The 15,350-nt window shown below is 37.7% G+C and overlaps 1 protein-coding gene across 3 annotated transcripts; it reads right to left on the bottom strand.

Annotated features, from left to right (window-relative positions):
* Positions 1–690: 690 nt before the first annotated feature.
* LOC101744658 (uncharacterized) lies at positions 691–13,460 on the bottom strand. Of its 3 annotated transcripts, none has more exons than XR_009975506.1 (5): positions 13,218–13,460; positions 9,632–9,799; positions 5,158–5,302; positions 2,377–3,156; positions 691–2,282 (listed from the first exon to the last, which is right to left on the bottom strand). XR_009975506.1 is itself a non-coding variant. In XM_004928095.5 (4 exons), the coding sequence occupies exons 1-4, from the start codon at positions 13,302–13,304 to the stop codon at positions 2,990–2,992; spliced, it is 567 nt and encodes a 188-aa protein (XP_004928152.1). In that variant the 5' UTR covers positions 13,305–13,460; the 3' UTR covers positions 691–2,989. The 3 variants fall into 3 exon arrangements, 1 of the variants encoding a protein (XP_004928152.1); XR_009975505.1 differs by having other exon boundaries at positions 691–2,303; positions 2,401–3,156; XM_004928095.5 differs by having other exon boundaries at positions 691–3,156.
* Positions 13,461–15,350: the final 1,890 nt, after the last annotated feature.

Below are 15,350 nucleotides of genomic sequence, written 5' to 3'. Positions count from 1 at the left end.
TATTAATAATTCAAAAAGAAAAACCGATCTTTGACGAAATAAAATGAGAATATTGTTACGCGCTGGGGTTCGGGATAAATAAAAAATTCTACGGAATTATGTACAAGTTAACACTGTATTAGCACTTAGAACACTTAAAACACTCAACAAACACTTTAAAACTCTCAATTCGCTTCTTCCGCTTCACTTCAGGTGATCCGTTCGCTGTTTCGCTTCGAGTAGTTCCGATTATTAACAGACTGTGTGCCATCTCTGCAACGCTTTTATAGCCGATACCACATCCCTAGAATTATCGATAATATTCCACACATATCGAGTATTGTGTTTCCGCTATCTGACAATAGATGGCGTTGTGCTTCTAGAGCATTGCAGGTGCTACTAGATCCCTTCTATATTCGTTCGACTATTCAGCGACAGATGGCGTTACTCTTACCGGCGTAAAAATACCATCAATGTGGTTAAAGTGAATTAAATATGCATTGTTAAGGATAACTCGAATACTACTTATCATATTATCTGAATAAAATTTAAATGGGACAAACGAGAAACTTACATAAAAAAGTCTCAAGTCATTAAAAAATACAGTAGAATTGAGAAACATCTCTTTCTGCGATGGTTTATAATGCCACTACCCTTTCTATGTTTATTTTTCTCTCTCAAACGAATCTCAAAGAAAACAACACTATTATATTTTTTATAGTTTTATTTACAAAAACATGTTTATTTACACATTACGTACCTAATAATAGCATTACCTACTAGTCTTTGGTTTCTTTGACTTATTGATATCTTACATTTTAAATCAATAGTTCAACTAGAATCAGTAGTTTCTTCTTGCCCAAAGACTTGTTTTTTTAACGGAAACGGAACTATGGTCCCGACCTGAATTTAAGCGTTTATTTAAATCTAAAATAAAACACAAAAAGACGAATCTCTCAAGCGAAAAAAAAATTAACTTACGTACAATTAGTTTACCGCCACAAATTTTCTTGAAAATACTTTTGCTCTATATTATACTTTGATGGAACTACGACAACAAAGTTTCATGCTTTTTAGATAATGCCCGTCTACCACACTAGTGTTGGTTTCGAATCTACCGAAAATCCTTCGCCAGTGAAAGCCTACGGCATAAAAGACATCTAAATTTCCAAATTTACCTCCTCAGTCGCATATACTCTTCATTTATGAATCGGTCACTAAGTCAGGACAAGTAGACTGTGACTGGTATGAATTAGACGTCTCCCGTGGTTTCACTGGAGTTAAATTTGTTAAAAAATTAAACACGTGACAGGATAAACAGTTGCTTGTGTCAGCTTCAAGTTCAGGAACTATTACTCGATTTCTAGATCTGTTAGTACGCATATCAACGAACGAAGAATCATGATTAATAGTAGATTATCCCTCTTACCAGGGTCATGTCACTTAGCTGCCATGAAAGAAAGTTTTTTTTTTTATTGCTTAGATGGGTGGATGAGCTCACAGCCCACCTGGTGTTAAGTGGTCACTGGAGCCCATAGACATCTACAACGTAAATGTGCCATCCACCTCGAGATATAAGTTCACAGGTCTCAGTATAGTTACAGGGCTACCCCACCCTTCAAACCGAAACGCATTACTGCTTCACGACTGAAATAGACAGGGTGGTGGTACCTACCCGTGCGGACTCACAAGAGGTCCTACCACCAGTAAAAACTCTATTCTAAAAATTATATGTGCTATTCAATAAGGTATAATACAATATTGTGAAGTTTCAACCCTCCAGTGATTTTTGCGTGAAATAGTATCCAACTTATACATCTGTCCCCAAAAAAAATCGCATTTATAATGTTATTTAAGATAATATAATAATAGATTTCATTTAATTACAAAGCGAAAACTAAATTCGAATTTCATTATCTTATCTTTCATGAAAATGAAAATCGAAAAATACCTTAAGAGAGCAAGCAATTTTTTTTTGTCAAAGTTAAATTTACAATTGTTTTGGTACTTCTAAAATTACTTATTAAATAAAGAGTTCTTTCAATAATCAGATCAAATTTACGAAATTTACCAAATTTACCATGAAAATTACAAACTGAGTGAATTTAAAAATAATTTGACTCGACTATTTCACTCACACATTTATCATTTGATCTTGTGAATATTTTAATCCGATTATTGAAGAAAGTCTGTTTCACAATCGCCATAATTATTACTTTCATTTACAACATTTGCAGAATGTTTATTTGTCCCATGCCCAGTGAGATCTTCAGTATTAGTTTTACAATGACTTAAAAACGCATCTGCTTTTTCAGGTTTCCTCTCTAAATATAGGTACTTATTTGGTTTTTGGCCTATTCTATAATTCTGTGAGCGAACCTAAAGATCATTTATTACCGTAACTAATGTAGCTTTAGGTACAACAAAAGATATTTCAAAAATTCTGCATTGAGCCAACGGCATTTTCTTGATAAGCTTACATATTATGTATATACAAGTTCAGAACAATAACATTCGAACCGTCGGTCTGCCGAGCAATTTCACCTGCTCGGTTGAAGTTTTAGCATTGTTATTGAACTCCTAACTAATACCAAATTCCCTGTCATAACACTACCAAAGTTTATAGATTTGTACCAAGTTATTCTATTCTATTCTATTCTATTCTATTCTATTCTATTCTATCAGCCCATGGATGTCCACTGCTGGACATAGGCCTCCCCCAAGCCTCGCCACAAAGACCGGTACCAAGTTATAGATAGTTGAAAATAAGATACAACTCGACTTAATCACAATTTGTTAATCACAGTTGGCCGTAGGAACTAAAAGCCATACCACGGTTTTACTATAGCACGGTAATCATTACATTTAGTAACCTTTGGACCTGACTCTTAAATTACAGGACTTCCTATATGAATCCAGTCCATGTAACTGAAGATACAAAGTCCAAGCTTGAAATAAAAATAAAAATGACGATAGCGAAATTAATTAATAATCTTAAAATTAACAAGACTTATACTGTATTTGGTTCCACGGTAGTGTTGTTGTAAATTCCATTTGATTCGATCTTCGCTTCTCCGGTGACGATCTGATGAAGAGGATTGTCGTAGAGATGAGGGCCATCCATTTCGAGTTTCTTGATGAGACTCCTCACATGAAGGATCAAGTATATTTGTATGACTGTAAAATGTTTTTAAATTAGGATCGGAAAATAAAGTAAACAAATATAAACACTACAGTTAAAGCCAGCGAATATCTCGTCGTATCTTCTGAGTGGATCGCGATTCCGATATGGTGATAGATTCAGCAAAATACTGCACTTGTTAAGGCTAGTTTTTAGTTAGAAGCAGTTTGACAGTTCAACATTTACTCTTCCATCATAACTGAGACAGACTGAGGTCGAAATATCAACAGAAAACCGGATAAATTCAACTTTTATTTTAATTTTATAACAATGTGTAGAAACTTAATTCCGTTTGACGTCATTTGAGGCCAAACAAAAAACGAGCTAATCATGTAACAAACGATAGTGTATGGCCATATCCAATATCATACGTTGTGATTTGTGATTAACTTGACGTAACAAAATGATTTTTTTTGCATAGATTGGCCATCGCGATCACCGTACATTTGGTGATAAGAAGCTACCAAGCCCCATAGACATAACAACGTGAATGCCTCTACCCTCCTTGAGAGATGAGGTCGAAAACGCTACATGTAAATTTACAAGTAGTTTGAAATTCGCATAATTTTAACATCGAGAAAAATCTACCAGAAACCCAGGATTATGTATTTTCCGATGCTTCCAAACTGTATACAACCAGCATGTATAGAACTAGAACGGGTCTACATTACAGAGTCCCACTATAAAAAACCGTTCAGTACTGAGCACAATTTCCGCCCACACGGGTTTTTTCATTCACATCGTCGCTAAACGAATTATAATCCTTCGTTGTTGAGGTAATATGATTCATATTTCAAAACAGTCAAAGTTAATTCTAGCTAAGCTAAACTGTATTCAATAATAAACGTGTCGCGCGTCTAACCTGTATGCGTAACTGCTTCACGGCAGAAATAGGCAGACCTACCTAGCTTGACTTTCAATTCGCCCCGCAACCAGCTAGGACTACTCGAATATTTTACTGGTGGTAGGACCTCTTGGGAGTCCGCACGGGCAGGTACCACCGCCCTGCCTATTTCTGCCGTGAAGCAGTAATGCGTTTCGGTTTGAAGGGTGGGGCAGCCGTTGTAACTATACCTGAGACCTTAGAACTTATATCTCAAGGTGGGTGGCGCATTTACGTCGTAGATGTCTATGGGCTCCAGTAACCACTTAACACCAGGTGGGCTGTGAGCTCGTCCACCCATCTAGCAATAAAAAAAAATATATATATGTACATGTCAAATTCGGGCTATGAGTACAATTGATTAACGAGACACAAAAGGTGTAAACGTCCAGGTTCTTCTACCTACTATATATGTCTATGGTTCTACCCCACCTAGAGATTGTTTTCTAGGTGGGGTAGAATGAAATTAAAGTGGCAATCACACTGAGCTCCCTTTTACTAATTTTTTTTTAAGGGAGTTTATGACCTGGTTACTAAGAGTCATGTCTTACTTTAATTTATTTATTCTTATTTCTATGAAAAATGAGTGAAATGAAATGAGATGAAATGAAGATAATTAATTTGAGACATTAATCAACTGGGATGAAATTAAATGAAATGAGATTAGATGATATGGGATGAAATGTAATCTCAGTAAAATGGTGGTCATTTACTGAGATTTTTACAGTGGACTTTTTGGAGGATCTCAAGAAGTTACGTCACAGATACTGAACACTTAATAAACCACCGTTATTACACATTTAAACCTGAAGAAATACCAAATAGACAAAATAAAACAATTCACACGACTTCACTCTTCGGGTTCCCGCCAAAAAGTCCTTTCTTACTAGTATGACCGTAGTTAACCTAAAATCTGTATTGTAAGCCGTGTGCAATTATAGAACTCTATCAGGAACATTAATTTCGGACCCCTGCATCGAGCCCACAACGAGTGGCCACAAGCATGCTATAATCAGCAGCTGCTTCAAATACACTGTGATTTCACATCTAAAAACTTTAGTACTCAAAATTTGTGATCGAACGGAACATCAATGAATTTCGTATGTGTACTTACACAGTCCGCTGGCGCTGAAAAGGCACACTTCGATGATAAATCCAAACGAACGATACGATGTGAATTCCAGTATCTGTATGAGTATCGCCGCAACAGTTGTCGTCACCGTGAAATAGTAGAACCATTTCATGTACGAGATTATTCTCTGAAAGTAAATCATTCAATTTTAAATGGCGGACAGAATCTAGCATGTCCATTGAAGTCTTTTTATTTTTATTTTTGTATTGCTTAGATGGGTGGACGAGGACACAGGCCACCTGGTGTTAAGTTTTTATTTTTATTTTTTATTGCATATATGGATGGACGAGCTCACAGCCTAACTGGTGTTAAGTGGTTACTGGAGCCCATAGACATCTACGTAAATGCGCCACCCACCTTGAAATATAAGTTCTAAGGTCTCAAGTATAGTTACAACGGCTGCCCCACCCTTCAAACCGAAACGCATTACTGCTTCACGGCAGAAATAGGCAGGTTGGTGGTACCTATCCGCGCGGACTCACAAGTCGTCGTGGCCTTAAGGATAAGACGCCCGGTGCATTCGTATCGAGCGATGCGACTTCTTGCAATCAGTCAGCTAGACTATGAGCAGATGTGTTGAGAGCTGTTAGGCGGTCAGAGCAAAATCTCCATCGAGACTGCTCCACTCTGTCAACCGTGTATATTAGGATTTGTCGCCTTTTAAATTCAAATTCAAATTCAAAATCATTTATTTCAACTTGGATGTCATCAAAAACACACTTGTTGAATGTCAAAATGTAAAAGAAAATGTTAACTCTACCACCGGTTCCAAAAAAAGCCACAGTCCTGAGAAGAACCGGCGAAACAAACTCAGCGGGCTTTTTTTTTTTTTGTATTTTCTCAACTATTTTCTTTTTTTTTTTTAAAACAACAAAATATATTTACAGTATACAAAAAAACAAGTCAAAAAAATACAATTCAAATAAATAATAATAATAATGAAAAATGAAAAGGCCAGGAGCGAACGCCTCATTCCCACGTAGTGCCATCTAGTAAAAAATCCTTAACTTTATAATATGCCTTGTTGCACAAACGTTCCTTGACAGTTTTCTTAAATCTATGAACAGGTAGTAGTTGAACGTTTTGTGGGATCTTGTTGAAAAGCTGTACACCCAGCCCCCTGAAAGAGTTGCTTATTTTCTTAATTTGAGCCGCCGGCAACGCAAGCCTATGTTTGTTCTTAGTGTTCACATTATGCAAATCGCAGACGCTGGGGAATTCTACAATGTTTTTACGCACGTACAATAAATTTTCAAAAATGTATTGGGACGCTAAAGTTAGAATTTTGATTTCCTTAAACTTGTCCCTCAAGGATTCCCTCGGGTGCATATTATAAATTTTAAAATTAAGCCTATTTATTAGGTCCGGTGTGGTTAGTTGCGTGGTAAGCTTATCAGGATGCATTTCTAGCCTTTTTCCATTGAAGTCGTCGTGGCCTAAAGGATAAGACGTCCGGTGCATTCGTGTCGAGCGATGTATCGGTGTTCGAATCCCGCAGGCGGGTACCAATTTTTCTAGTGAAATAGGCACTCAACAAATGTTCACGATTGACTTCCACGGTGAAGGAATATAGTGTAATAAAAATGCCAAATCCAAAAAAATATTATTTGCGTAATTACTGGTGTTAGGACCTCTTGTCAGTCCGGACTGGTAGGTACCACCACCCTGCCTATTTCTGCCGTGAAGCAGTAATGCGTTTCGGCTTGAAGTGTGGGGCAGCCGTTGTAACAAGTTGAGACCTCTTAGAACTCATATCTCAAGGTGGGTGGCGGCATTTACATTGTAGATGTCTAGGGGCATCGGTAACGAGGGACCTCTCCTTGCGGGCTGTCATTGCCCGCATGCTAGAGGACGAGAGTTCGTGGGAGGCCATGGCCAGATTTTGCGACCTGGTCATGGCGTTCCGCGAGGCTGAGGAGCGCGAAAGGGAGTGGGATCCCTCTTCGGCTCCTCAGCGAAGAAGGTGGGGTGGGCGACGCGGGCACGATGCTCCCGTTAATCTCCCGTAGGGACTGTTGGGTACTGGGTGCGGGGGCGCCCGGTGCTCTGCTGTCGGTTCCGTGGTGAGGCGGCGCAAGGTGGCTCCTATGCGCCACTCACGGTGTGTCTCCCGAGACGACGTCCTACGGGATCTTCCCGGGGATGGGATCCCGTCCTATTGTCAGGACGGGTACCGGCGACGGCGAGCCTGCGGCGCGCATTGTGCGGTACCGTAGGTTTCGTGGAGTCGGAGTGGTGAAGCTCGATGGGGTTTAGGCGGTAGTCGGTTTTGCGGGGCGGGTCCTGCGTGGTAGACGCCGCTCAGCGCCTCGCGCGCCTTTCTCAAGGCGTAGTCTCCCGGTAGGAATTGGAAGAAAAGGAGGACTTTGGTCTTCCTCTTCTCCCCCTTCTTCTCTGGAGGCGCCGGAGTCCGACATAACCCGGTCTATTACCCCTCTCGACCGGGTATCCGCAAATAGATTCCTCAGCGTTAAAAAAAAAAAAGGGGCATCGGTAACCATTTAACATCACTTGGACCGTGAGCTAATACAACCATCTAAACAATAAGCTACATGTCTCAAAGTCGGTGGCGATATTCAATTAAGTTCGTCCACTCGTCTGTGCAATAAAAAACAAATATAGACAGAATGTTTATATTACATGTTGAGTTCAGGGTCCATTCGCGATTTGCGTCATGTTAATACCGTTATCAATATCTGTAATACAATACGCATTGCTGTTTGTTTACGTGAAACAGTAATCAACAGGGGCGTGGAATAACACTACACGTATAATAAATGAATTGAAAATTTGAAATGAAACAGTGCAATGTTTTTTGGCGTGAATTAATTTCTTAATCTCTAGCACGTTCCTAATTGGATACTTTTTTCCTCGAATTATCTTTTAATCGACTTAAAATAAAAATGTATTGAATTGAACTGTATTTTTTTGTGTATTATCGATTTTTTTTTAGGGTGGGGATTTTTGTAATTTTTTCTCATAATATGAAAGATGTGCTTCTGATGTGGGCCCATTTAAATTCTATCAAGATCTGACCAGTGGTTTTTGAGTATTTCCTTTTCACATCTTAAAATCTGTTAACGGTCAGCATATCTTATCTTATCTTATATCTTTAAATGAGCAATACTTGTATATAAATATATATATATATAATCTGAATCTCGAAAACGGCTTCAACGATTTTCATAAAAATTAGTATACGGGAGATTTCGTGGGCGATAAATCGATGTAGCTACGATTTATTTTCAGAAAATGTCGTTTTATTTGTGTTTTCAATAATCAACTTTATCGATAATTTTGTTTTTTTTCTTTAAATAACCAGTTCATATTTTTTTATTATTCTGTCGGTAAGATCGAAAAATATTATTCATATTTCATCATTTTATCAATATGTATTTCGTATTTAAATATAATTTCTAAAAAACACAATATTTAAATAAAAATCCTCATTCTCCAGGTCATTAACTAGTTTATTATTGAAACTGGGAAGTTCGGGAAGTCGATTCTTGTAGATTACAAACATACATGAACTATGTTTTTTTTTAATTGTCAATTAAAAATAATTTTGACAACCTATCAGTCGGAAAACAGTTCGCTCGAATTATTGTAAACATTTGAGATATCGAATGAACGTTGATGTGTTTAACCCAAAGATCAACGCCCTATCAAATTATGAACAGCGATAAGACTCGAATTTTTTCGGAAGTGATTTTGGGGACAGTCCATAACTGTCTTAATGCTCCTGATAATATTGGTAATGTTTGTAAACAACGATCGGATAGTCAGAAAGCAGAAAAATAATATAAGTTTTTATGATAAGACCACAATTTTGTAAATATTAAACTATTTTTGTTAGTTTGTCTTAAGTAAACCGCATGAATTTGGAAATAGGGACTATAATTTTTTGGTACAGTTTTTAAATAAATTATATGCTAAAATTGGACACATAGATTCTAAATATGAATGTTGTAGGATTGTTATTTGCGTATGTTTCTCGATCACCCAAAAATGCTTGAATTAATTTGGATGAATTCCGCACAAACATAGTTTGTAACCCGAATTAATATATACGTTTTATTATAATGGTATCGACAATGAAAAAAAGGATTTTTTTAAATTGGAAAAATACTAGAGCTACAATTTGAACTGGTAAAAGCGCGGGAGATTTTTACGTTTTGAAATATTTATATCATAATTTACGTCTCTAGTCTCTATAATTAATTATTTAATTAATTAGCCGGGCCCAAATAAGGCTTCAGCCGCCTCGAAGAACTATATCTCTTCCAAAAGCACTGCCGAAGGACGCGGAAGGACGGGAGCCCCCACCATGTGTATTTTCCCAAGAAAGCCTCACGAAGCCACGACCATCAGCATTGAGGATTATCGACGCAAGGAGGAGAGTTTTTGTAGTCAAACATCTTATAAGTTTGGGTCGGCGTTAATATAAATTACTAACCTTATGGGCACCATAAATCAGAAAAGATGTTAGTATAATTTCTAGGCAGTAGAGTGCGATGCTCAGCTCCGTGGGTACGCCGGTCGTGATGCCGTGATACACGGAGAAGACGTTTTTTTGATAATGAACACCGTAGCTGTGCAAGCCAACCAGGAAGGCGCTGAAAAACTGCGAAAAGAAAGCCATTTGTTATTTTTTTTTCCTATCTATGCTGATAGCCTTGAGAAGCTATTTCAGCTTCGCCCTAACGTTTGTAGGTGAGCTCACGGGGCTCAAACCGGAGATTTACCAACACTGACCCTAGCAAGAGCAGTGCTTCGCAGAATCTACCACCGGATCGGAAACGCGACCCACTGAGAAGATCCGGCGAGAAACTCATTGGACTGTGTTTGTGGGTTAATTCGCTCGTCGAGCCCTTCGTCGCAAGCGACGGGTTCGACGAGGACGGTGACCGGTGCTTGTGGTGCCTAAAAGCACCGTTAATAGATCGGAAGGATCCGTAATGACGTGCTTTGGGCGACGTCGACGGTTTACCATTCGGTCTACTGGGTCGGGTATGTAGTTTCCAGCGGCTACGATGAGAGGGTTCTCATGTCGTGTCGCCTTCTCAAAATGGCGCAGCGATGCCGACTGTAGATACTTTTGTTATTAACTACGAAACCAAAGATAAAAAAATTGTTACCAAAAAAAAAAAGAATCTAATATTTAAAAAAAAATCGGTTGTCTGTAAAGTCGGCTTACTGACGATAGTTGAACGTGACAACGTCATAAGAAAATACACCTCAGAGCGAGGTAACGCCGTATGAGTCATGTTTTTTCGTGCGTGCAGCCGGCTCCATCGAATTATAAGACGCTGTCACGTCAAAAATAAGACATGCCCGCTGAGTTTCTTGCCAATTCTTCTCAGGACGGAGGCTAGTTTTTGTGAATTGGCGGTAGTTCTTTTTGACGTTCAACAAGTGTGTACTTTCATTTATGTCGAATAAAAAAGACAGATTTGTCCGCTCCTTACATCCCATCGTCAGTCTTCAGACTGCTTTGACAATTGCAAAAATGCTATATTATAGCTAACTCATTCAAACTAAAATTCGTGGTGAAAACCTATTCAAACAACATTGTTTATAATAATATATCATGTTATACAGTAAGCAAGTATTTCTGTCATGAAGCAGTAATGCGTTTCGGTTTGAATGGTGGGGCAGCCGTTGTACTGTAAAAACTGTCTTACTTAAACTATCTAACATGGCTTAAGATGGGTTGCGGATTTACGTTGTTGATGTCTATAGGCTCCAGTGATCACTTAAGACCAGGTGGGTCGTGAGCTCGTCCTCCCATCTAAGCAACAATAAAATGAAAAAAATACGCACGTTAGAATTTTGAACCAAATAAAAACATTACAAATTGGGATTACCAAGTAATGTATTGTTACACATTAAATAAGTCAAAAAAAATTATACCACCTATTGTATTTCAAACCCTACCTATAGTCACAGCACTAGTAACATGTACCAGCACTAGTAACATTGTAACCTTATGCACGAAATTTCAAATCACACACAAAGATTAATAAATGTAGGGTGCTTAGTTATTTCAATTCATTATAGTTGTTTACATAATAAATTTATGGAAATCATTAGTATGTTATATTTACAATACGTCGCACATAAATCTGCATTATCTCAATTATAAAATTATCAGAGACGTTCTTTGAGACTTGTAAATATTTACAAAAAACTATTTGTACCTATGTGCGTTTCGCCTTCAACTTTGAATCATTGATTTTCAGTTTTCGTCTATTTAATTATGTGTTCGTGCAGTTAGTTATTGAAGACATTTAAAAAAAAAATCATTAGAAACAATATAATATTTTCTATGGTTTTCGTGAATTTTGGAAATAATTAAAACAATTTTTACGGTTTTATGTTTCGTTACGAATTTTCCGTAGACAAAATTCTCCATTAAACACCCCGCCAATCCCCGTAGATTGAAATTCGTGCAGAACTAGCCAAATCGTAAACGGCTTTCCGCGTTTTCAGTTAACAATGTTGATTCACCCGCCCTTGAAACATTAATGGGAGTTTACCGTACTTTACGAAGTCATTTTGTCAATGGAGCCAGGAAAACATTAATTTGCAGCAAAAATAGACTTAGCGCGTTAGTTCACACGCAGACTAATAATCGAGACAGTGGATCGTTGATTTTAGCGGCCAGATGAATTAACTGCTCATCTTGAAGCGGATTTACAGAAACCCTAATTTATTATCGTCGTAACAACAGACTTTACGAATCCAGAAATTGGCTATACGTGACCGATAGTAGCGACGATCTAACAGTCGATGCTAATTTTTTTTTTTTTTTTTATTGCTTAGATGAGTGGACGAGCTCACAGCCCACCTGGTGTTAAGTGGTTACTGGAGCCCATAGACATCCACAACGTAAATGCGCCACCCACCTTGAGATACAAGTTCTAAGGTCTCAAGTATAGTTACAACGGCTGCCCCACCCTTCAAACCGAAACGCATTACTGCTTCACGGCAGAAATAGGCAGGGTGGTGGTACCCACCCGCACGGACTCACAAGAGGTCCTACCACCAGTAAATAAGACGCAGCATTAATTACCAAAGATAAATGTCGCGTATTAAGCGAAATATCGTTTAAACCGAATAGTCTTTGACCCCTCAATATGATAAACGATATTATTACTATGTTAGCATGCTTAGATAGAGATAATCCTATCATCACATTTCCATCATCTTTATACCGAATTTCGATTACCACCGCGTTTGTCCAGAGCGCGATTTCAGTTGGTCTTGAACTACCGTGACCTGCCTTTCTTGAAGGCTTGTAATGGGAGATTTGCTTTGCTGGAGATCCTTGGCGATGCCCTCTCTAGTGGTAAGCGACATTACCGACGTGCGATTAGGCCGTGAGCACGTACTCCACACCAATAAAATACTTCGCTAAGTTTTCTTTCTTAAAATACCGAATTACTGGCACATAGACTAGAGCTAAGACCTTCGGCACTACATCAAAAGGTTCACGTTTGCTTAGCTTCCAATTCACGAGGTGGGTTGTCAAATCAACTGCATAACATTCAACAAACAAACATTTTATTTTTTATTTTTTTATATATTGTCCGTGTAGGCAGACGAGCATACGGCCCAGCTGATGATGAGTGGTTACCGTTGCCCATGGAGTTCAGCAATGCCAGGAACGGAGCCAAGCCCCTACCTACCGTTAAGTACTCTCCACAAGCTTCGTTTGAAGAAAGATATATCATAGCGCTTGGGAAACACCGCGAAGAGGAGCTTATTCTAAAGCCGGATGGTACGTGGCAAAAAAATATCTCTGGAAACGCACTGTGGATGAACGCAGTGGCTCCAGGTAGTATGGATGAACTCTATTCCAGTGGCGGGCAGTGAGATGCTAAAAACGAGATGATGATATCATCTCAAACAATTCCTCAGAGCACTCCCCAAATTCGTCCTAGAACGCCCGCATCATCCTAATTATATCACCATCATTGCAAATGATGTACATAGCCATCATTCTCGTAAAATGACAAAAATAAAATTGATCCTCTCACCAGATTGATATATCCGAATACTAACACGCCTTTCCTAAGAGGCATGCAGAAACAGCACCTTCCGAATTCTGGTAGATCGCAATACATTGTCACTGTGTTTTCTATTAAACTTAAAAAAATTTAGAGCGCAATACGCGTATCGTCCGGCAAGCGGATGAAGACTGACAAAATTGTACTAAATACATGACCATTTATTCAATGGACGGCGTTGTGACGCGTCGCAATGGGAAATTATCGGGAATGTTATTGTATTACGGATTTTGAAGAATCCCTTGTATTGTTTTTTTGCGTAGGTAATTGATGGGCGGACGCATGACTAGATAGTGGTTTGCGAGATAAACAGAATGTTGTTTCCGTTTTGCAAAAACAAAAAAAGGCTGCGTGTACTTATGTACGCGCGTAATAAGTTATACTTTATTTTTATTAAATTTATTTCTTTTTTTATATATATATTAAATAATTAATAATAAATATTTAACGTTAATAATTTCATAATATTTAGTATGAATTATATTAAATAATAATTTAGTCATTTATATTACTAAAAAATGAATACTAATAACCCTTTTTTTTACGAGTGTACATGCGCGAAAGTTCACCTGCGGCTATATTCAGACTCGCCAAATTACGTCGGTCGTATTGTAATGAGCGATTTAGTGGGCAACTTCATTCTGTTAATTCTGTGTCACGGTGCGCGCGCGTCGTAAAATTTCACTCTCATCAATTTTTCATAACGCGCTTAAAGAAGTATAACTTCAAAAACACACAAAAAAAAAAGAATCAACATCGTGGATTTAAAGTCAATAACAATTTGAATGCAAAATCCGTTAAATAATCGTATTTTTTTAATATGATATTTCGTATCGCTGGGAACAGGAGAATAATAATTTTATCCAATCTTTCTGTCTGTTTGTTTGTTATCTATCACAGTCACTTTATTCAGAAGCTTTTTCGGAAATATCTGTTACCACATTTAAGAAGAGAATTCGATGTCGTTATAAAGTTTCTTCTGAACTAAGTTTTGTTGTGAGTTCTTAAAATCGGAAGTGGAAGAAGTGAATCGGGGATATATTGATCACAATAATTATACTATTTTAAAATATGAAATGTCACAATTGAAAAGGTGGAATTATTTTAACTTATGATATTCGCAGTTATAACTGCTTACACGCAATGTACTTTAAAATAAAAGCTAAGTCCCTGGTTTTGTGGATACCATTGCCTGCAGTGAATACGTACCTTCAGGCGAGCGACTTGTTCACCTGTGATCGAAAGTAATAAAGAAATATAACAGAGTATGCTTAGTCCAGGTTTTGACGTTCTCGATAGCGTAAAAGTTAACTCAAGTTTGTATGGAGTTGGAATAGCGCCCCTAGCGGGAAACGTAGGCCAACGTTCCCTCTTGACCGGGTATCCGTAAATGGATTCCCCAGCGTTAAAAAAAAAATGGCGTGCGTACAAAGTACACATGTCAGAAGTGAAACTTTTTTGGCGAGATAATTTATAAGTCTTGCAATAAATTTATACAAATCTAAAACTTGAGATTTCCGAGACTTGGAGGAAGGGAAAAAGGAAGATATGTTCCTGCCAAAAGTCTGTCAAATGTCAATCTCAAGCCTCAGTGTTGATAGTCACATTATGTTTAAATTTCTAAATTGTAAATGACTAATATTTTGCCAATTGAATTGACTAATTTAATTTCATGCTATTTGATTAATGTTCCAAATTCTTTTCATTTCATTTCAATTCCTATTAACATTTTTCACAATAAAATTATAAAATATTAGGCTGTATGGTATGATACATTTGCCTTTCCAGTTGGAAAAATACAACAACTACTACTGCTGACATTTGACAAGTACTTAACTTCAATAGTAGTTTGATGTCACTTTCGATGCATACCTGCGTGACGTTCTGTAAAAATTGTACCCCCATGCGCCTAAAGAAGTTTCACTTCAAAAAGGCAAACGTTCCAACTCCATACAAATCCGAGTTAACTTTTACGCTATCGAGAACGTTAAAAAACTAGCACTAGCACATAGTTATCCTTGATACAGCGCGTATTATGAGGAGGTATTTTCAATAAAAACTTTTTAAATATATTTAAATATTAATAATTCAAAATAGTAATAA

This window comes from Bombyx mori, chromosome 18, assembly GCF_030269925.1.
Source record: "Bombyx mori chromosome 18, ASM3026992v2".
Taxonomy (NCBI): Eukaryota; Metazoa; Arthropoda; class Insecta; order Lepidoptera; family Bombycidae; genus Bombyx; species Bombyx mori.
Note: the sequence above shows the minus strand (reverse complement) of the source record. Positions and strands in the feature narration are given on the sequence as shown.